The sequence below is a fragment of the Biomphalaria glabrata genome, chromosome 2 (genome assembly GCF_947242115.1).
Source record: "Biomphalaria glabrata chromosome 2, xgBioGlab47.1, whole genome shotgun sequence".
NCBI lineage: Eukaryota > Metazoa > Mollusca > Gastropoda > Planorbidae > Biomphalaria > Biomphalaria glabrata.
The window spans coordinates 40,511,504-40,533,120 of NC_074712.1; the positions used below are offsets into that span (position 1 = coordinate 40,511,504).

The 21,617-nt window shown below is 39.3% G+C and overlaps 1 protein-coding gene across 16 annotated transcripts in view; it reads left to right on the forward strand.

Annotated features, from left to right (window-relative positions):
- The window catches only part of LOC106057267 (uncharacterized), a 119,196-nt gene extending 97,652 nt beyond the window's left edge, over nucleotides 1-21,544 (forward strand). For 7 of the 16 annotated variants that reach the window (XM_056020533.1, XM_056020535.1, XM_056020532.1 and 4 more), the window contains 2 exons: nucleotides 16,463-16,620; nucleotides 17,257-21,544. In XM_056020533.1, the coding sequence (XP_055876508.1) occupies nucleotides 16,463-16,620; nucleotides 17,257-18,353 (1,255 nt within the window). In that variant the 3' untranslated portion in view covers nucleotides 18,354-21,544. Of the gene's footprint in view, nucleotides 1-3,837; nucleotides 4,060-4,080; nucleotides 4,191-6,206; nucleotides 6,683-13,969; nucleotides 14,008-16,462; nucleotides 16,621-17,256 lie in introns of those variants that run through there. The other 9 variants (XM_013214427.2, XM_056020529.1, XM_013214409.2 and 6 more) reach the window with 8 other exon arrangements.
- The last annotated feature ends 73 nt before the right edge of the window (nucleotides 21,545-21,617 follow it).

The following is a 21,617-nucleotide window of genomic DNA, read 5'->3' on the forward strand; positions in this document are numbered from 1 at the left end:
TGGGCAAATTACGGCCCGCGGGCCACATACGGCCCGCCGAAGTGTTTTATGCGGCCCGCCGACGCTTAAAGAAATTAGGTGTTACCACACATTACACATATAAAAATGCAAATATATTTATATAAATAATTGTAAATATCTATAGATCTAGAAATAATTGAAACTTCTGATTCTTATCAATTATCATGAAGGGCTAAAGAAACATTGTTTTTAATCGTCATTCTAAAATGTTTAAAGTAAACGAAGATTATTCTTAATTGCAATATTTCGAAACATTCAGTCAAAGACAAACACAAGCCAGTATTTATTCAATTCTATCAGAAACTGTGTTGAAAGTGTTGGGTCGGCTTGTACAAGATGGCAAGTGTAACAATTAATGGAGCTCTTGCTTTGACTAAGAAAAACAGGCTTTTTAATAAAATAAAGCATTGAATATCAAATATATTGTTATAATTGATTTCTCGATAATCTTATTATTGGCAGAGAGCCAGCCTTAGGCATAGACAAAGTGCTTAGGGTCACCAATTGGTGAGGGCCTTGCACTGATATCGTTCTTATTATTTTAGAGAAGAAATAGCGAAACTTGTCCTCAATGTTATTGTTGAAGTACAATAGGTTTTTAATAAATTTAATAATTTTACTGTTGTCACTTTTTACATAATTTTTTTTTATTTGAGGCCACCAAATTCACTTTGCCAAGGGGCCTTCAATTATCTGCCGGCCATGACTGGCAGTTCCGAGAAGTACTTGAAGGTTTGGAAACAAAACATTCCGATGTTTTATTATTAAATGTAAAAAAAAAACAAAGAAATGATAATCGATTTTCGCAGGGACAAGAAGGAAAATGATATTGTTTCTGTAGCTGGAGAGACTATTGAAATTGTACAAACCTTTAAATACCTTGGTACTATCCAAGACAATAAACTAAATTTTACTGCAAATACTGATTATATCAGCAAAAAAGGGCAGCAAAGATTACGACTACTAAGAAAACTGTCCTCGTTTAATGTTAGCGAAAAGGCCTTCGATATGTTTTATCACGCTCACATCTGCAATATTTTAAGTTTCAATATCACTGCCTGGTATGGCAATCTGAGCATTAAAAATAGGAATAAACTTAATAGAATCCTCAATGCTGCTGGCAAAATCATTGGCAAAAAACAAACCCCATTTGGGCAGTTGTTTGAGACAAACATCTATAAAAAAGCTAACAAGATCCTCGAAATAAAGAATCACCCTTTTTGTCAGGATTTTGTGATTTTACCATCACAAAAGAGATACAAGACACCGATAGCAAAGACAAACAGACACAAACACTCTTTTGTTCCCCTGGCAATCAAATCATTAAATAAGAACAATCTGGTATAAACTTTGTCACATGTAAATTATGAGTGAGTCTGGTGTGAATGTACACTTTGGTTTCTTATAGTTATAATGTTTTTTGTTTGGTGTAATGCACAAATTGTAAGACAAATTTCCATACGGATAATAACGATTATTATTATTATTATTATTATTATTATTATTATTATTACACAGTAGTATCCTCTGGCCTAGAAGAATATGGAATATCAAGGAAGAAATAGTTAGGTTCATCGAAGGACATTGATTGTGACTTTGTTACTAATATTTCTAATGAAGAGTTGAAGACAGACTTCATGTTTATCATTGGAGACATTGCAATGTTTTGTTTGCAAATGAAATGTATCTGCATCTTAAATCTTTTCAAAGTTATCCCACTTCTTGATGCAGCGAGTGAAGTCGGGTCTTATCATTTTCCTAAGCTGAAAGGTGAAACTATTTCTAGTGAAATGGATGAAATTATAAGACTTATTTGGATTCCTTGATTGTGGAATTTGAAAGCAAATTTTAAGACGTCAAGATCTTGGAACTAGTTTTCAATACCATCAGCTCACCATTTAATGCAGAAGCTGATTTAGCTCCAGATGACATACCTCCAAGCAAATTATGACCTGAAAGAGTAATTCCAGTGAGTTCTTCCATAGAAGTTTCATGACTGCCAGAAGCTGTATTCCCATACTTAAGAAAACTTTGCTGCGAAGCTGTCACATTATTCGGAACCTAATTCATCTGTGAACACGCTTTATTTTGTTTGTTTGAAAATTATGAAGTGTTAGAACTGGTCGATGCTCACTGACTGTAATTTGACAGCAGTCGCAAGAACAAAACAACTAGTAAGCTAGTTCTACAGTTACAGAACATTATGCACGGATGTAAACAGTTAAATGCTTCACATTAAGTACAATTGTACATTTGTGGTGAAATGTTGTGATGTAAAAAGACAATAACAAAATTTAAAAAAATATTCGTAAAATTAGTTCAAGAAATTGCTAACTGTTGTTGTAATTCCTCAATTGGGATTAAAAAAAAAAAATAATAATTTATGCGGCCCGCCAGTCCCCAGATTTTTTTTAATGCGGCCCTCGGTAGAAAAAGGTTGACAACCCCTGGACTAAGCTGTTCAAAAAGGGTCTTGTACTGTGTATCTGTTTGTTGTTTGGGGAAAGTCCCTCACAAGTCTTCATTGAATAACTTATGTGTTTGTGTTCTGTGAAGCTTCTCGGGAGAGAATAGAAATACTTAATATCCGTCTACAGGACGACAGTGCAATTGTTACATTGATATGCCGAGTTATGAGTGTGCGTGTGGGGGGGGGACATAAGCAATATAGGTCTTTGTGATGTAGTCATGACGTCATTTAGGCCATAGCATTGCGGTGTTGTTATACAATGCTTTAAAATCTTCACTAAATAAAAAGAGTTTGCGCTAGGAAAAAAAAAAGATTTTTATTAACGTTAGGACCATAAGGCGTTGAGGCATTTTTGTAGAAGGAAAAGTTCAAGCCTTGTGCCCATCTAATCGCCCTTGAAGTTTGTACAAAGCTTGCAGCAACGTACTCCGGTCTGTTTGGTCCAAATCTTGTCCACGTTGTTTCTGCAACTTCCGATTCTCGTTGAAACTTTGCACAATTATTCATTGTTGATGACAAAACATCAATCAATAAAAATAATAATAACTAGTTGAAAAATTATTGGTACTTCATTAATTTTGTTTTATATGGAAAATGTGCCAAGCTAAAAGCAGTTAAGCTTTGCAATAATGAGAAATATGGCAGCCATTGAACTTTGCTCCCCCCCCCCCCCCCCAGCGCATCCCGACAAACAAGCCCAGCAGACGACCCGTGACAATAATCACGCACAATCAACTCAGATCTCGTTTTGTAATATTCACTTCCTCCATTTTGTCCGCACCTTGTTCCATTCTGAAGATGTTTCTTCATGTCAGAAAGTGGAACGGTGTATATACGTGCTAGTGATGTTTATGGCACCTCTTCATGTATTGATCTTCACCTCTGTGTACACGGCTCTACCAGTACAGACACGAAGCCCCAATAAATTATGCATGTATTGGTTCCGTGGAACAATCTAGATCAGCTCCTGGATCAATGAATATTCGGCTGTGATTCAGGACGACATAAGAGCGCGCAAATTCCGACTTTTGAGTTGCAGTTAATAATCTGAGAGGTTGGGGGGTCGGGCTCGCAGACACACGAGCAGGCACAGACTCGCGCCCTGTTCACCCCACCTCCTCATTTTGGAGTTTTCTTTGGCTGAGTGACCCTGTGCCATAAATATCTCGGTGGATTGGCCTAGACTCTAGACAGTCACTCGAAAAGAGTATGGGCACCGACGTCATTGGCTGTCACCCCCCCCCCCTGATTTGTTGCTAATAACACTGTCAGTCCAGCCAGTGGCATGCTATGACATGCCTAACCGAAGTCAGCGTATAGTGACAGGTCATGCTTGAATATTTCTTAGTACCGCACTTGTTGTGCGTGAGTGAGAGAGAGTCTTCGACTCTGCCTAACTTCAAGTTGGCGTTGCGTTTTCTCTTTGTCGTGTCATTCATCGGCTGACTCTCTGGATTCCTATGTTAGCTCACTCGCACTTGAACTGTGTACAAGCACGGCGCGTGAGCCGTCTCATTGATTGATTCGTTTTTGTTTTCAACTGTGTCTGGAATGTACAGGATTATTTGGTATCGTGATGCTAGTGTCTGCATAGTGTGCTAATAGTGTTGGGGACATTGTGATTATATTCCTAATACATATGTGATTTCTTTGATATGCCACATTGGCGTTGTTAATATGGTTGACAGAGACCTCAAATGTAGTATTCTTTTGTCACTTAGATCCAGTTAGATCCGGTCCTTTATTTTAGTAGATAATGCTTGAAATCGTTTGTGAATTTTTTTTAGGTGCCGTAAAAAACGAAAGCTTAGTTAATGTACTTCCTTTTAGACCTAGCGATCAATAGTGGCAGTTAATGTTACTATGGCCGACTGTTAACTAGAGTGTCACGTGGATAGCACAATGACCTACCTTTACGTTCGCAACTTACGCCATGTGTCCCTTAAAGCTGGGTGGACTGGGTCCGAGACTCGTATCGCATCAATTGTCTCGAGTTTGAAGTCTAGATTTAGGTAATGCGCTTCTTTTGTTCCGTCATCGCCCCCCCCCCCAACATTGCTGAATCCAGTTGTCAGCAGCGTTTGTTTGTGAACTCTGTGCTTATAATCCACAAAGAAATCTAGTGGTTGAATGAAGGTCTAATTTTTAAATGCATCTATCTTCTGCTACTATTCATATCCACTGCCACTATTCATATCCACTGGCACTTTTCTATCCACTATCATTATTTTATCCACTGTCAATATTTAATCAACTGACTCTATTCTACCCACTCCCACTATTTAATCCGCTACCTCTTTTCCATCCGCTGTCACTATTCTATCCACTGTCACTATTCTATCCACTGTCACTATTCTATCCACTGTCACTATTCTATCCGCTGTCACTATTCTATCACTATTCTATCCACTGCCACTTTTCTATCCGCTGCCACTATTCTATCCGCTGCCACTATTCTATCCGTTGCCAGTATGGTTACAAGCTGATTTCAATGTTAATTCCAAATGACCTATCTAATGTCTCCCCCCTCTTCCCGCCCCCACAATCGATTCCTCTATCAACTGGCCAAATGTTTGATAATAAAACCGGACACTGATGACTGCCGTCACGACTGTTGCTGCTTGTAGTGACACTCCACTTCCCTCCACTCCTCGCCACCACAGCTTACTTTTCAACCTAGATGGGGCAGTGCCCTCTAGGACACAGTAGTGACAGTATCGGAATTGCAATCAGTGAAGCGTCAGTCATTTTTGTTATTTTTGACGCCCGGATAACTTAAAAAAAAGGGAGAAAGTCAATAATATGGAAAACAAAGTATAGGCCTACTGGCTTCATTTTGAAGGACTTGGAAAACAGGACATCTTATTAAGTCAACCTTAAGCTCCCCTTGATTCTGTCAGCTTGATCTAGCACTAGTGTCCAGAGAATGGCATTCACTTTCTAGCAAGAAGATATCTTTCATAGGTCAACGGTATATGGAACAGCGCTGTATGGAACGTTTTGTCGGTTTTAAGAGATTTGTGAATAAGTAGGTCAAGTGTCAGGACAAAGCTGGTTAAGACATGGATACGTGCCAGTATCTGATCGCTTAGGTCTCCATTTTATTTTGGCTAGCTCAATCTGTAGCCAGTCACACTTTCTAACTTTGCAAGGTCTGTCTTATTTATACGCGGAATCAATTAAAAAAAAAAATGATTCTCAGCATCAAAACGAAACCAAATTTCATTTCATGGTCGAGCAGCTAATGTTTGATTCATAGAACATTGCTTGCGACTGTCCTTGACCTGCTTTTTTTTTTTTAAGTATTATGTTTATGTGCGTATTTTGGTTGATACGAGTTTGAGTAACTCGCCTTTTCTCTGCACGTTCATGGATTCAGTGCTCCTCTCTATCTCCCCGTACATTTAGAACTCATAACCCCCCCCCCCGGGCCTGGTTTTATTTCTCGCCTGCCCCCTTAACGCATTAAAATTTTAAATGTGACTCAGTAAGTAATTAACTGGCATTGTCAGGTGACTTCTAGTGACCTTCAATTAGCGCAGACCCACACCATTTGTCACCCATTGCGTCACTGGTGATGAGATCTCATCTGTCACTATGCCCTCCCCTCGTCCATTTTGTGTTCCCTCTGTCAACCGGCCCTCCTTCCTTTTTTTATTACGCCCCCCCCTCTCCATCACGCATTTACCTGTAGCTTATGTTTTCTTTTATTTAGAAACAAATATCTTTGTTTTACAGTGGCGATCTTTGTCTTTACCAAGTAAACATTGGCGTGGTGGTGGTGATAGAATAGTCTTATAGCGGAGCCTATACATTGTAGACTGACATATTTATAGAGTGAGCTACGCTTCAATGTCTTGGGCAGACTTCCAATCTGTTATCTCATCCGTTATCGCTGTGTTTATTATACAGATAAGACATTTTTTGTCAAGTGAAAAAACAAACAAACAATAACAGTAAAACTTTTACAAAAACACCAACGGGAGATTCTGGCTACTCAGTTTGTGAAACAATCGTTGGGAGTGTGATTGTATCTTCTGGCAAACCTCCAATGATGTGCTAGCTACACTAACTACAGAACAGAAAACACTGTGAGCAAGGGATTTGTTTCAGACGTCGGTAGTAAGGAAATATCGATCTACATCTTGTAGCCATGTTTAAATCGGCTTTTGGTCATCGAAGGCGAAAAAGGTAAAGTTTGAGTTTATTGTGTTACTTTAGAATGTCTACATCTAGTTCGATTTTTTAAATTAAATTGTGATATAGAGATTAATTTCAGATATTGTAGCAACTTGCAAGCATTATTTTCAGATAGTGTTGCAAGCATTATTTTCAGATAGTGTTGCAAGCATTATTTTCAGATAGTGTTGCAAGCATTATTTTCAGATAGTGTTGCAAGCATTATTTTCAGATAGTGTTGCAAGAATTAGTTTCAGAGAGTGTTGCTAATGACGCCTACAAGTTATATACGATACGTTGCATGGGACAAGATAAATAGATTCTTCCCACCCCAAAAAAAAAATAAAATCCCTTGATAACATAATGTCAGCATTGATAATGTAACAGTACATTTTCACACCGTTTTAATACCATAGACTACAACTATCTCTTCATTACTGCGGAACAAAAAATGATTTCATAAATATTTCGTTGTTTAAAATGTTGACTGAAATGTATCGTCTGAAAACTTAGTTTCTAGTTTTAGTTTACCTCCCTTTTACCCTGGCCTCCCTGTCCATCCCTTCCCTTGAGTGAATTCAAGCGAGACCAATCAAGTCAGATTGGGACAAGTTTGCACGCTTACAAGTCTCTGCCAATGTACTGATCATATACTTTTTGTAATTTAGTTAAGAAACTACAAAATAAAAAAAAAATGTCACGAATATAATTTATATATCCTATAAATTAAATTCTTATATCGAATCACCCTCCCCCTTTTCTTTAATGCCAAACTCAATCATTAGCAGAAATTATAAAAAGAGCGAGGAGAAGGACCTCAACATGGCTGTTTGTTTGTTTTTTCGTCAAAGGTTGAGAAACACTATTTTTTTTAAAATTTCTAATATATGTAATATATATATATAGGCTGTACGCTCGTTTATGCTTAGGATTTACTGGGGGTGAGGGTTTGGAAAAAAAAACGCCCCCACCCCCACTCCAAAGCTCTAGTGATTGAAGCTAGACTAGATCTAGTACTAGATCTAACCAACCGTATGTCGGCTTGACATTTAGTCATCACTTCATAAGATACTCAGCTTGTGACCGTTTGGAGTCTTACGTAGACTTTGTCACGTAGTCAAACTTGGATAGAAGGCGTGGCTCAGGTGGACCGCAGAGGTACGGGTGTATTGATGCTGGTTGGTAATGGCTGATATTAAGCACACTGGATAGAAAGTCATCTTTCGTTGTCCACGTTGTCGTTATAGAGATGAAAAATAAAAAAGACAATAGAAATAGAATAAGCGTTTGACTTCTCCACCCTCTCCCCTCTCCCATTACTTTTGTGAAAAATCAAGGGCGAAAACTAAGTGAAACAATATTACAAAAACAAGGTACAGCCGAGAACTGATATTTCTTTTGTTCACCGCCTCCAAAGTCATTGTTTTACACAAGCCAAGTTAATGGTCAAGCTGCCTCCAGCAATCTTGTAGCGCTCGTTGGAAACTGTAACGCAGTGTTTCTCTCTATCTAGTATTTGTAAAGTCGCCTTGACTTTCACATCTACATCTTTAGTCTGCTCAAACTTATTTCGCTTTGTCTTTTCCACCATCACTGACAAGTTGAGTGGATGTCACAGGTTGAGAAACACTGACAAGTTGAGTGGATGTCACAGGTTGAGAAACACTGACAAGTTGAGTGGATGGCAGGTTGAGAAACACTGACAAGTTGAGTGTATGGCAGGTTTGAGAAACACTGACAAGTTGAGTGGATGTCACAGGTTGAGAAACACTGACAAGTTGAGTGGATGGCAGGTTGAGAAACACTGACAAGTTGAGTGTATGGCAGGTTTGAGAAACACTGACAAGTTGAGTGGATGTCACAGGTTGAGAAACACTGACAAGTTGAGTGGATGGCAGGTTGAGAAACACTGACAAGTTGAGTGTATGGCAGGTTTGAGAAACACTGACAAGTTGAGTGGATGTCACAGGTTGAGAAACACTGACAAGTTGAGTGGATGGCAGGTTGAGAAACACTGACAAGTTGAGTGTATGGCAGGTTTGAGAAACACTGACAAGTTGAGTGGATGTCACAGGTTGAGAAACACTGACAAGTTGAGTGGATGGCAGGTTGAGAAACACTGACAAGTTGAGTGTATGGCAGGTTTGAGAAACACTGACAAGTTGAGTGGATGTCACAGGTTGAGAAACACTGACAAGTTGAGTGGATGGCAGGTTGAGAAACACTGACAAGTTGAGTGTATGGCAGGTTTGAGAAACACTGACAAGTTGAGTGGATGTCACAGGTTGAGAAACACTGACAAGTTGAGTGGATGGCAGGTTGAGAAACACTGACAAGTTGAGTGGATGTCACAGGTTGAGAAACACTGACAAGTTGAGTGGATGTCAGGTTTGAGAAACACTGACAAGTTGAGTGGATGTCACAGGTTGAGAAACACTGACAAGTTTAGTGGATGGCAGGTTTGAGAAACACTGACAAGTTGAGTGGATGGCAGGTTTGAGAAACACTGACAAGTTGAGTGGATGTCACAGGTTGAGAAACACTGACAAGTTGAGTGGATGTCACAGGTTGAGAAACACTGACAAGTTGAGTGGATGGCAGGTTGAGAAACACTGACAAGTTGAGTGGATGTCAGGTTTGAGAAACACTGACAAGTTGAGTGGATGTCACAGGTTGAGAAACACTGACAAGTTGAGTGTATGGCAGGTTTGAGAAACACTGACAAGTTGAGTGTATGGCAGGTTTGAGAAACACTGACAAGTTGAGTGGATGTCCCAGGTTGAGAAACACTGACAAGTTGAGTGGATGGCAGGCTGAGAAACACTGACAAGTTGAGTGGATGGCAGGTTGAGAAACACTGACAAGTTGAGTGTATGGCAGGTTGAGAAACACTGACAAGTTGAGTGGATGTCACAGGTTGAGAAACACTGACAAGTTGAGTGGATGTCACAGGTTGAGAAACACTGACAAGTTGAGTGGATGGCAGGTTGAGAAACACTGACAAGTTGAGTGGATGTCAGGTTTGAGAAACACTGACAAGTTGAGTGGATGTCACAGGTTGAGAAACACTGGTGTAAAACCAACATCATGAAGCAACAGCAAAAAGTCATGCATCTTATAAATATGTAAATTATAAACACTGTCGTTTGTTTGTTACCATCTTGTAGAGTTATACATCTCGTCTCACTGAAGGAATGTTACTATTTTTATCATGCTGTAAACTTATGCTAATTTTACCTACACTCATTTAGAACTATCGCGGATCTAATACTAATACTAGTACCAAAACTATATATATCTTGATATTGCACTATAACTACAAAATTTAAAGGCCGTTTAATATGTTAATAACTATTATTACACCACTACAAAAATGTATACAATTGTAAAAGTTTACAATACCACAACAAAATGTCTATTTTATGTGACTTCTTCTTCTTCAACTGTCAGGTAGAGTTGAGCGCTCGGCTCTTGGAACTCTAGGCCAGCAAAAGTGAACAAGAGCTCCCTTCACCGGCCTGAATGAGAACACTTTCTGTCTGACGGGTGGGTCAGACTCGCGGCAAGAGACCGCATACACTAAGACCCCCGCCACTTTCCTTTTCTATACCAGGCTAACTGTGCGGGACACGCCATTTATGTAACGTCCCCTTGAGGAACAGCGCCTGCATTGTGACAAGGTTGTGGGAGCTTTTTCACAACTCCGCACAGTGCAATGAGGATGCTCTCGCACCCCCTTAGGCACCCCCACGGAAGTCTTGTTTTGCTACCCTTTAGCCTAATCGTTTCCTCTTACGATCGCTTCCACCCGGGCGCCACTATGAGGCAGGGGAGCATGCCCGAGATTTTATGTGACAAGAAACCAGAATGATACATTATATAATTAGCCAAACAGCTCACTACAAATCAACATCAGCATGTATAAGTAAACAAAGAGATGGAAGCTAACTTTAATTCAGGTTCTAGCCTATATATATATTTTTTACAACTATAACAAGACGGTGACAGGAGCTAAAAATAACAAAGCTAAATATAACCTCATTTCTCGCTTGCAAGGCTTTACCTGTATGGTCCTTAAATACCCCCCCCCCCTCGGGCATTTTGAATTCTTATGTCCTATCTGATGTGTCATAGCTGGCTTGTATCTCATTGTCCTGGTCGACTCTAATTAGACATTTAGATATGCAGCATTCTTTGTCAGCCCTGCCTATTTTAAGTGGTTTTTTTTTTTAAACTATTTATTTATGTCTGTGTCTGTCTTGGTTAGTTTCCATCCCGCATTGTTTCCTCGTCAGCCTGTTTGCTTTGAAAGTCAGACTTAGTGTGTAAACAGATGCAGTCCTCCTCTACCTGGTTCACACTTCACTCTCGCTGCTCAAAACTTTCTCGTGCACACACAAAACTGAAGCTTTTTAAGCAAACAAAACACCAAGTGTACCATGAGGAGGGGGGGGGGAGACTAGGGTCATCCCTTGACCGCTTGGACAGAGAATCTTTGGCCTCATTCGCTCGCCCCTGCAGTCCGGATGTCCGTTGCGGAGACACAGTTGCCGTGTAATCGAGACGAGCGTGTAAAAAGTTTTGGGGACAATTGTCACAGCGTTGCTTGTTTGTCAGTTTTTCATCTTCAGTGTCCGTGCCTACAGTGCCGCCTCTAGAAAGTGACCAAAGAATAACACACAGAAGGAGAGAGAGATGGAGAGAGAGTAGAATGGTGCTAATTGTATGTTATTCCAGACTTCCGGTTCAAAAGGTGGTTCACGGTGAAGGTTGCCAGCCAGTAGGTCACAAGTATTATGATCCAATCGAATTGGAGAACTAGTTCATTGCGTGCAGAAATCTATAGAAAGAAATTAGAACTTAGTTGAGTTCGCTCCCTTTAGAAGTCATTTTAGTGCATTTTGATAGCAAAATGTAACAGAAAGTAACGTTTCTAAATTCAAGGGGCAAGTGTCTTACTAGTTGATGTGAGCTCTTCGAGGACTTCCCCAAAACATTGCTCAGGTTTAGATTTCCAAAATGTTACAGTATTTTTGAGAAGCTTTTACCACGGTCTTTATCGATAGATCTATAGGTAAGTGCAATGATGGCTTTTGATCTCTTGAATGAGTAGAGCCTACGTACGTATTTATTTTAGATTAACACTATTGTATGCATCTACATTACTAGCTAAACTTCGAAAGAAAGCAAAGCGTGTATCTGACAAAACCTGTGTGCTATAAAGAATGTATATTTCTTGTATTTTAATTGTTTTAAAATATTGCAACTTATATTGGTCTTGGGAAAGACAATTGGTAAAAGTATTTGTAACATATTTATTATTGTTAGTCTAGATTATTACACATTTAATTACAGGACTGATCCAAGCTAATTTATAATAAATACTATTACACTTAATATAAGCTTTGTTATTTTTTATTTTTTAAAATTATTTTTCTTGTTTATTCTTTTTGTTGACTAATGGTCTCTTTTAGGTTGTTTAGTCACTATTTTGTGTGTGATTTTTGTGCCGCGCATATTATTGAAATAATAAAATGCGATTTGCTATTCCTCCATAAAATGCGTATTTTGGTCAGATTACAAAGTAAACAAAGCTAGTTCTAGCCTCCCCCCCTCAACAGCTACAACCAAACGTTCCATTGATGTGGACAAAAATGCTTTGAGGTTGTTGTTTTTTTTTATTGTCATCTCTAGTGCCCTCAACGTGTGTCTGGTGTTCCCCGTCCCAAGTCTCCACATGTCGCCGCCTCCCAACATAATAGGAATATGCAAGTCACTTTGTGTGAGCTCCTTGCGCGAGCGTGCATGTTTGAGGGTGTGTTGCGCGAGCGTGCATGTTTGAGGGTGTGTTGCGCGAGCGTGCATGTTTGAGGGTGTGTTGCGCGAGCGTGCATGTTTGAGGGTGTGTTGCGCGAGCGTGCATGTTTGAGGGTGTGTTGCGCGAGCGTGCATGTTTGAGGGTGTGTTGCGCGAGCGTGCATGTTTGAGGGTGTGTTGCGCGAGCGTGCATGTTTGAGGGTGTGTTGCGCGAGCGTGCATGTTTGAGGGTGTGTTGCGCGAGCGTGCATGTTTGAGGGTGTGTTGCGCGAGCGTGCATGTTTGAGGGTGTGTTGCGCGAGCGTGCATGTTTGAGGGTGTGTTGCGCGAGCGTGCATGTTTGAGGGTGTGTTGCGCGAGCGTGCATGTTTGAGGGTGTGTTGCGCGAGCGTGCATGTTTGAGGGTGTGTTGCGCGAGCGTGCATGTTTGAGGGTGTGTTGCGCGAGCGTGCATGTTTGAGGGTGTGTTGCGCGAGCGTGCATGTTTGAGGGTGTGTTGCGCGAGCGTGCATGTTTGAGGGTGTGTTGCGCGAGCGTGCATGTTTGAGGGTGTGTTGCGCGAGCGTGCATGTTTGAGGGTGTGTTGCGCGAGCGTGCATGTTTGAGGGTGTGTTGCGCGAGCGTGCATGTTTGAGGGTGTGTTGCGCGAGCGTGCATGTTTGAGGGTGTGTTGCGCGAGCGTGCATGTTTGAGGGTGTGTTGCGCGAGCGTGCATGTTTGAGGGTGTGTTGCGCGAGCGTGCATGTTTGAGGGTGTGTTGCGCGAGCGTGCATGTTTGAGGGTGTGTTGCGCGAGCGTGCATGTTTGAGGGTGTGTTGCGCGAGCGTGCATGTTTGAGGGTGTGTTGCGCGAGCGTGCATGTTTGAGGGTGTGTTGCGCGAGCGTGCATGTTTGAGGGTGTGTTGCGCGAGCGTGCATGTTTGAGGGTGTGTTGCGCGAGCGTGCATGTTTGAGGGTGTGTTGCGCGAGCGTGCATGTTTGAGGGTGTGTTGCGCGAGCGTGCATGTTTGAGGGTGTGTTGCGCGAGCGTGCATGTTTGAGGGTGTGTTGCGCGAGCGTGCATGTTTGAGGGTGTGTTGCGCGAGCGTGCATGTTTGAGGGTGTGTTGCGCGAGCGTGCATGTTTGAGGGTGTGTTGCGCGAGCGTGCATGTTTGAGGGTGTGTTGCGCGAGCGTGCATGTTTGAGGGTGTGTTGCGCGAGCGTGCATGTTTGAGGGTGTGTTGCGCGAGCGTGCATGTTTGAGGGTGTGTTGCGCGAGCGTGCATGTTTGAGGGTGTGTTGCGCGAGCGTGCATGTTTGAGGGTGTGTTGCGCGAGCGTGCATGTTTGAGGGTGTGTTGTGTCTGTTGGTCGTCGAGCCTGTACGTCATCTCGAGTAGACCCAGTTCACACACACTTCATTACACGAGACTAATGACGTGTTCATGTCCAAGTCTCTAATTGTTGTGTGGCTCAGCACATTCCAGGCTCGACAATGTGTTCATGGCTTCTATTGGGATGAGCCTTGGGCATGTCTTTAGGTAGGCCAACATGCTTCTTCTATTTCATCATGTGAATTAGACTTAAGACTTGTTGAGGTTCTCCAATATATAATATATATTTGCATGTAACGTTGAGCATTATGCGATTATATTTACATTTGTACACAGCGTGTATTATTGTTAAATGAGTATATCAGTTTAAAGTACAACTTTAATGTACTAGATCTATATTGGAATGGTAAAATTATTATAGTGCAACAAACTCCACCTAACTTAGTGAGTACTAGACGATAGTATGAAAGAGTCAGCATGTGTTAGTGAACATCTGTATTGATCGGTTTCAAGTGTCCTGTTAGTGGTCGCAGATATACACCTCCAAAAACACTGATATTGATATGGTTTAATGTTTTCCAAACACACTATTGGCCTACTCACTAAACTCTGATTTGATTAGATAATCACCAACAGCCACCAGGAGAACTTTGATGCTGGATAGTACCTGCTGTCACAGACAATACGTTTGGGAATTCTGGCACGAGCTTCCCTAACAATGCTCTCTTGTAAGCTTCTTCATGGCTCTAACAATGCTCTGTTGTAAGATTCTCTGTTTCTCTAACAATGCTCTGTTGTTGCTTCTCCTTGAGTCTAAATAAATATGGTATATTTTTGGTTTTTATCAAGAGAGCATAAGAAATCAAAGATCAGATTATTGAGACTACAGAAAGATCAAAATTGGAATTTAAACCCCATTAATGACATCTTTCTCTTATCTATCTATCTATCTATCTATCTATCTATCTATCTATCTATCTATCTATCTATCTATCTATCTATCTATCTATCTATCTATTTATCTATCTATCTATCTATCTATCTATCTATCTATCTATCTATCTATCTATCTATCAGTCTGTCTGTCTGTCTGTCTGTCTGTCTAAATCATCTTTATTTATTAATCAGTATATGTGGGTGTGTGTGTGCATGTGTGAGTGTTTGCTAACAACTGTCTTGCTTAAGGTCGATAACTTAAATATAACAACTGAACAGACGCAGACTATATGCGAGGGAAGGCCTGGGATGAATACAATATTAGTAGATCTAACACAACGGGGAACACACCAATCAATAACAGTCCTCCCCTCTCCCCTCCAAGAAGAAAAAAAGCAACGTTCAAACGCCATTGTGGGTCCTCCTCACTATCACCGGCTGAGGCGTTACTGTAGTGACTTTTTTTTTTAATGGACACATCATCGTTGATGTCTACATAGGTCTTCTGGACTTGTATGTCTTAGAACAGCGGCCTGGGAAGTTTGAACAGCGGCCTGAGAAGTTTGAGAGATATATGGTTTGCTTGTGAGATTCGTGGAATGGAATTAAAGCTTATAAAACTGTCTTTTAAAGTGTGTGTGTGTGTGTTGGCATTGTTCTGAGATTGAGCTTCATTGCATGAATGGTGTGTTATTGTTTTCTCTGTCAATCTTTTAATAAGCATTGAGCTAATCCAAACAATGGAAATAATAAACTTCAGCGTGTCAATAACTTTGTTTGCGTTCGATGTGGCATATGGCATATATATATATATATATATATATATATATATATATATATATATATATATATATATATATATATATATATATATATATATATATATATATATATATAGCTCCTCCTTCGTTGTCGAAGATGAGCACATTTCTCATTTACTATGACTCAAAGATGTCTGTAAAGTTCAATCCTCGCTTTCAAAAGCCGACCGCATACGTGGCATGGGTAGGTTTGGTCAGTTGCAGATAGGCCTTCTTCTTCTCTCAGCTTTTTGTTGGTTCGGCGCTCTATCGCCCTGGCCACTCTTCTTGCTTCAAATCTTGAGACTCCGAGACTCAGCTTCACGCCATGAGGAGCGATCGAGAGCTAGTGCTTCCCAGCTGTGTATGTCGATATCTCATTCCTTGAAGCTTGGTCTGCGCGAAGTACTGCACTCTTCCTAAATCTTCGAACAAGTTTTTAAGCTTGGCATCTTTAGGTTGCAGTGACATAGCGAAATTATTGAAGATGGGAAAAAAAAAAAGCTCCAAATATTTGTTTAAAGTTCTCTTTACATCAACACCACAATCCTTCACCTGGACAATACATGCAAGACACGACATCATTGCAATTACACAGAGAAAGAAATTTCCTTTTCTTTCTTTCCATCAGACTCCCCCCCCCCCCCAAATCCTCTAAAAAATGTCTTTACATGCCATTTGAAATGTGTAGCAGTGAATGAATGCACATAGTATTTTATCTGCTTGTATATTACAAAATGGTTTGGGGATTTTTAAAAATCTATTACTCTTAAGTCTCTGTACTCCTTAAATAGCATGCCTCTCAAATATTCTCTGACTACCATTAGTCCACTGAACTGCCTGTGTTAATGCAAACGTGATCTGCCACCAATTTGTCCAACAGAAAGTAATTACATTAACGGATTCCTTGTATTGCTCTTCCACAGGGCTTGCAGGATGGGCACGGAGGAATCAAGGAATGGTAACTACGGCCTAATGTGTGCCAGTGCTGTAATGGCCAACATGAACAAACAAGTTCAGAGTGCCCGCCCTTGGTCACTCCTCCACCAGTGTTCCCTGGAACAGTGGAAAAAGGGACACGGAGGTAAGGGCCGCTTCAATCAGTAGATCCAGATCTAGATGTGTATTTAGTCTTGAAAAAAGGCGGGATGGATGGGGAAACGGTCATTTGATGCTTTGTAAGGGACCAATGTCTGTGTGTTTCAATCTATTGTGACATGGTCTAGTTGTAAACCACAATTGAATACTTAAATTAAGGCTAAGGTTCTAATTTTGAAGATGCATATGATTTTGATGGAGATTATTTGAATTATTGTCTACTACTTCTGCAGTTCTCTCTCCCCCCCCCCGCACACGATTGAATACTTAGATATTTGTCTTAATTATTTCAAATGTTACACTTCATTGGATTAATGGGAGCCAGTATTCATTAACTTCACTCATATTTGGGCACGACATGGCCTAAATTGTGCAGATGTGAAAAAAAAAAAAAAATATCAAATGTCACTCCTACAACTGGAATTAATTTTATATACGTTCAGATGGTATTTAACCTGCTTAGCACTTTAGTGTTATCTTGATCTTTAATTGAAATGGAAAAAATTGTTAATATCAATCCCCATTTGTTTCTCAAATGCAAATGAAAAAATATTTAAAAAAAAAAAATCACTACCTTTCATTGCATACAAAACCTAAAATCTGAGTTTCATTTCTCTGACAGTTGCTGCAGCATTTTCTGAGACAACAATGACATGCAACGGAGTGGTCTTCAAAGACTGCAGCCCTTCATTCTGTATCAACCGGCAAGGGTTGCTGAATGTCAACAAGACCGAACCCTTTTTCAGCTTCCGAAGGAAAAGCAAGTTCACGATGATGGCTGAGCATTTTGAATACAATCACATCCCAGCCCACCTCTCCTCCATTCAAAACTTCCATGTCAACAGTGTCCTGTGCTGTCAGGGTCAAACAGTTGTCTTACACCTAGTCAGGAATCTCATGACCCAGTTTGGAATCATTGATCTAAAGGCTAATAAATTCTTAGGCATTTTTGGGAACCAGCGAGTTGAGTTTATCAATGAAGCCTTAAGAGGAGAAATCTCCCCAGATGGAAGCCTATGCCTGATTAAGTTGCCTACAACACGTGTTGGAAGTACAGGGTTTGTTTTTCAACTTTACAAGCTGAGCACCAAGGAGCTGATGTCAGAGATCAGTCTGCCCTATAATCACACCCTGTTTGTTTTTGACCCAAGATTCTGCACATCCAGGATTGCTGCAACCAGCTTTTTGGAAGCTGAGGATAACAGTCTAAGTCTGATTGGTGTCCCATCCTGGGAGGTGGTCACAACAAACTCCAGAGTGGATGACTTTAACTCTAGTCTGAACCCTAACCTTAAAGATTTGAAGTATTCCAGGGATGGCCACTTGATTTTTGCCATCATGATGACCAGTGGCTGTCACTGCAAAGAGAAGAAGGCAAGGAAATGCCACCCCTTGGATGTCAGTGTTTACGTATTTGATGGCGACTCTGCCCAGACTTTACACTGTATTCAGTATCACCGGTACGCTTGCGGTCAACACTCATGTTTGGTTAACTACATGCCAGTGCTGTCAGAATGTGGAAGTCGGATGGCCATAGTTCTGAATGACCTTGAGACACCAATCGACCATGTCCAGATATACAAGCTTCCTATCAGGGGCAACCTTCAGAACCGGTGCAGAGTTCGGATCCTGCACACCTTTCCCCCAGAGTCCATCCCCCATCTCCCCCTTCCTGGCAAGCTCATCAGGTACCTAGGATTCCAACCTGACTATTTATGATAATCTTGTTTCTTAGTTTAGCCTTAGCCTTTCTATTTGCTCATCCAAGCATCATCTCAAATTGTCATTTGGGCAAGAAGAAAACACCAAGGAAGAGAATCTTTTTCCCCTAAGTCTATAGTCAGTGCTCCTGTCACTTTGACTGATGTGACACTTTGGTCACTTTCTTTGCTCACGGCAAGGAGCTTTCCTGAAAGTCTGTTAAGCTTGGAAAGGAAGCCTTCAGCCCAAGTGTTGGCCTGAGGAGGGTTTGCACTTTGTCTGTTTGCAGTGCTTTGTGGACTTGAAGTTTGTGAATATTAACAAAGCCAAGGTACTTTTATGTACAGCTTGTATTCAAGAGCCTAACTTTTACCAAGTATTGCTTGGTATCAATACTAAAACTTCTCACTACTATGTCCTGAGTTTGTGGCTTCCAATGTTGTTTTTAAATATAAGTTGATTTGCTTCTTCCCAAAGCAGATACTTGTAGCTTGCCATATTGTTCTATTATTTGACTAGTCCTGTGTCATACTGCCAACTCAATGTATTTGTTATTTATTTGTTTTGTTTCCTAGGATAATTAGTTGTTTTTATAAATTGCTGTTTATTAAATATTGAGTACAAGTTGAGTGATACAGAAATCTGTATTCATAAAATGTTTGTAAACAAGAAACAAAATTAGGGACGGCAAAGTATTTTTTAAAATTTTATTTTCTTTTGTGTTTCAATGATAACATGAAGGTAGGTTAATGTGAACTAAAAAGACGTTTTAAGTGTATAAGAAAACAGTTTTAGTACAGAAATTTTACTATTTATTACATTATTTAATAAATCTGCATGCATAGTGTTAATTACACTCAAGGTAGAAGTTTACTTATTTTATTTGGATACAATTACATTGCCATGTTGTGTATAATGTTCAAATAGTTAACAATGCTATTTTTGTAACAGCAACTGATTAAAACGAGTATCACAGGAGGAAACATATTTGGCTATAAACAAATATTCTTTTATTATTTTTTTAAACAAATATGTGCTTTTATTTTTTTAAATTATAAGACACTTTTATACTTTATTGACACTTTTTAATTGATTTAAAAATCGAACAATCAGTCTTAATTTAGAATCAATGATTAAGATTATATAATCATTCCCTTTTCTGAAATAAATGTTCAAATTATTATTTTACTGAGCACCAATGATGATTTTTTTTTGTTCCTTTGTAATTTGCATTAAAATCTGCATTTGTATTGCATTTACTAAAATGCTTTTTATGTCTAAATATCCAACTTTAGGGTGTTACAAACTATGTCTATATGGTATCTTGATATGTTTACTGGTGTTACAAACTATGTCTATATGGTATCTTTGATATGGTTACTGTTATCTAATTGCCTATCAGAAAATTCCCTGTGAATTTGTGTTGGTTCTATTCCAGCAGTCTGCTCACTGTCATTATCAAATTCACAAGCCTGCAATCTATTTGCCATATCTTAAAATAGAAAATATCATGTTAAATATACTATTATTTTTATGTTTTAGAGTAACAAAAAAAATATTTAGTAATAAGAAACTTTCCAAAATATTGAAAAGAAAGAGATTTTCACAGTTGTTATGGACAAGTTAATCAATTTTGACAATTTTTAACATTGAAAGTTTTGAAACCAAAAGAAGCCTTTTAAATATTGTTATTATTGCTTGTTATAGTTATGTGTTTTTATACAAATACTGGTGGCTGTTCTTTGAAAATCTACTAAATGATAACCAGTACCTCACAACACATGTTTATATAGTGGAGTGTCTTGTCCTACATTAGACGAGAGCATACTATCACCTTCACTTTAGTCAGACTAGTTAGTTTTCAGGTTCTAAGCTCTAATAATGGAGCCACTAGAAATTAAACACAGGCACTTCTACCCCTAGGCCTACCACTACATGGTCAATATGGTAGATCTAGCTGTACAGCGAGCTATTCATAACTAGACAAGTGGGAAGGCAAAGGCTAGTAGCCCAATGTAGAGAGGCAAGATGGCCAAAGAAAGAGAATGACTGCTATTGTGCAAGAAACTATTTATTAATCAAAGTCCCTGTTCATTTGATTTTTCAACTTTGTTAATGTAACCTGAATGTCTACATGATTAAAAAAAAAATATCTGGGATAACAGACTGGATAATTAGAGAATTATATTAAAAATCTTAAAATGCAAACTCATACATTTTGAAGTCTGGTGGCTGCCAATGCAGAAGTCCAGTTTCAGAACCTTGTTGATTACAAAATATTTCTGATAGAAGCCAATTCTAATAGGTGAACTTACTCGACGAACTGGGAAAGATGATAGCTGATTGCTCTGGTCCTCCTACAGCAGTAGTTATGTACTATGGTAAATGCTACTTCTCTTGGCAATATATTTAAGGCTCAATTGGTACATTTTTACAAAATACAATATGAACCAATTTTATAATTAAATTTAGCAATAGATGTTTTCTTCTAAATCTTGTTCTTGTAGACAATGTTGACTTTCTTTAGTTGGAAAAAAAAAATGTTTTAGTAAACATTTTTAACAGTTTGTGAATTTATAATGACAAAATGAATATTTTATCAAATTATGTATTACCAGTTGTACCTGGAGGTTGTGCCCCTTTTGAGCAATATAAATACTGTTGTGAAATAGGTGTCCCTAGAAATGTCATATTTTGTTACTGTTTTAACGTCTTCAAGAATGATTCTGTTTCTAATAATTCAGCTCATTGTTTAAACAGTTATTTGTATGAAAACAGTGTCTATCTATATTTTAATGATCTTTTATGTTTACCATAGACCCGATAATGCAGTAAATTGGTTCAGAGGTTAGGCTTAGACTGGCATCAGCAGAATCTAAATTATAGTCAACTTGAGTTGACACAAATCTGAATGTGTAGAGAATCAATTGGCAAATAAAAGCCAGCCTATATTTTGTCTGGGCGTTTCTTGATAAAAAAAATAAATTTATAAAATTAAATTGATAAGTTCATTATGTCTTTTTATTTTTAGTATCTTGTTGGCCAAACCAGGTTGTTTATTTGGCCTACTCACTTTTGTCCTGGCATCAACAAGCCAACCCCGTTTGTGTAATTCCTAGCAGTTTTTGCTAGCATGTTGAACTATCTTGAGGTGCTTTGATGTAGTGTATAAGTAATAAATACACATCTCGTAAATATGACAAAAATATTGACTTCTTTATTAGATGTATATCTTCTGTATGTTTTGTTTATCAGATGCACGAATAGTTTATATGTGTTACA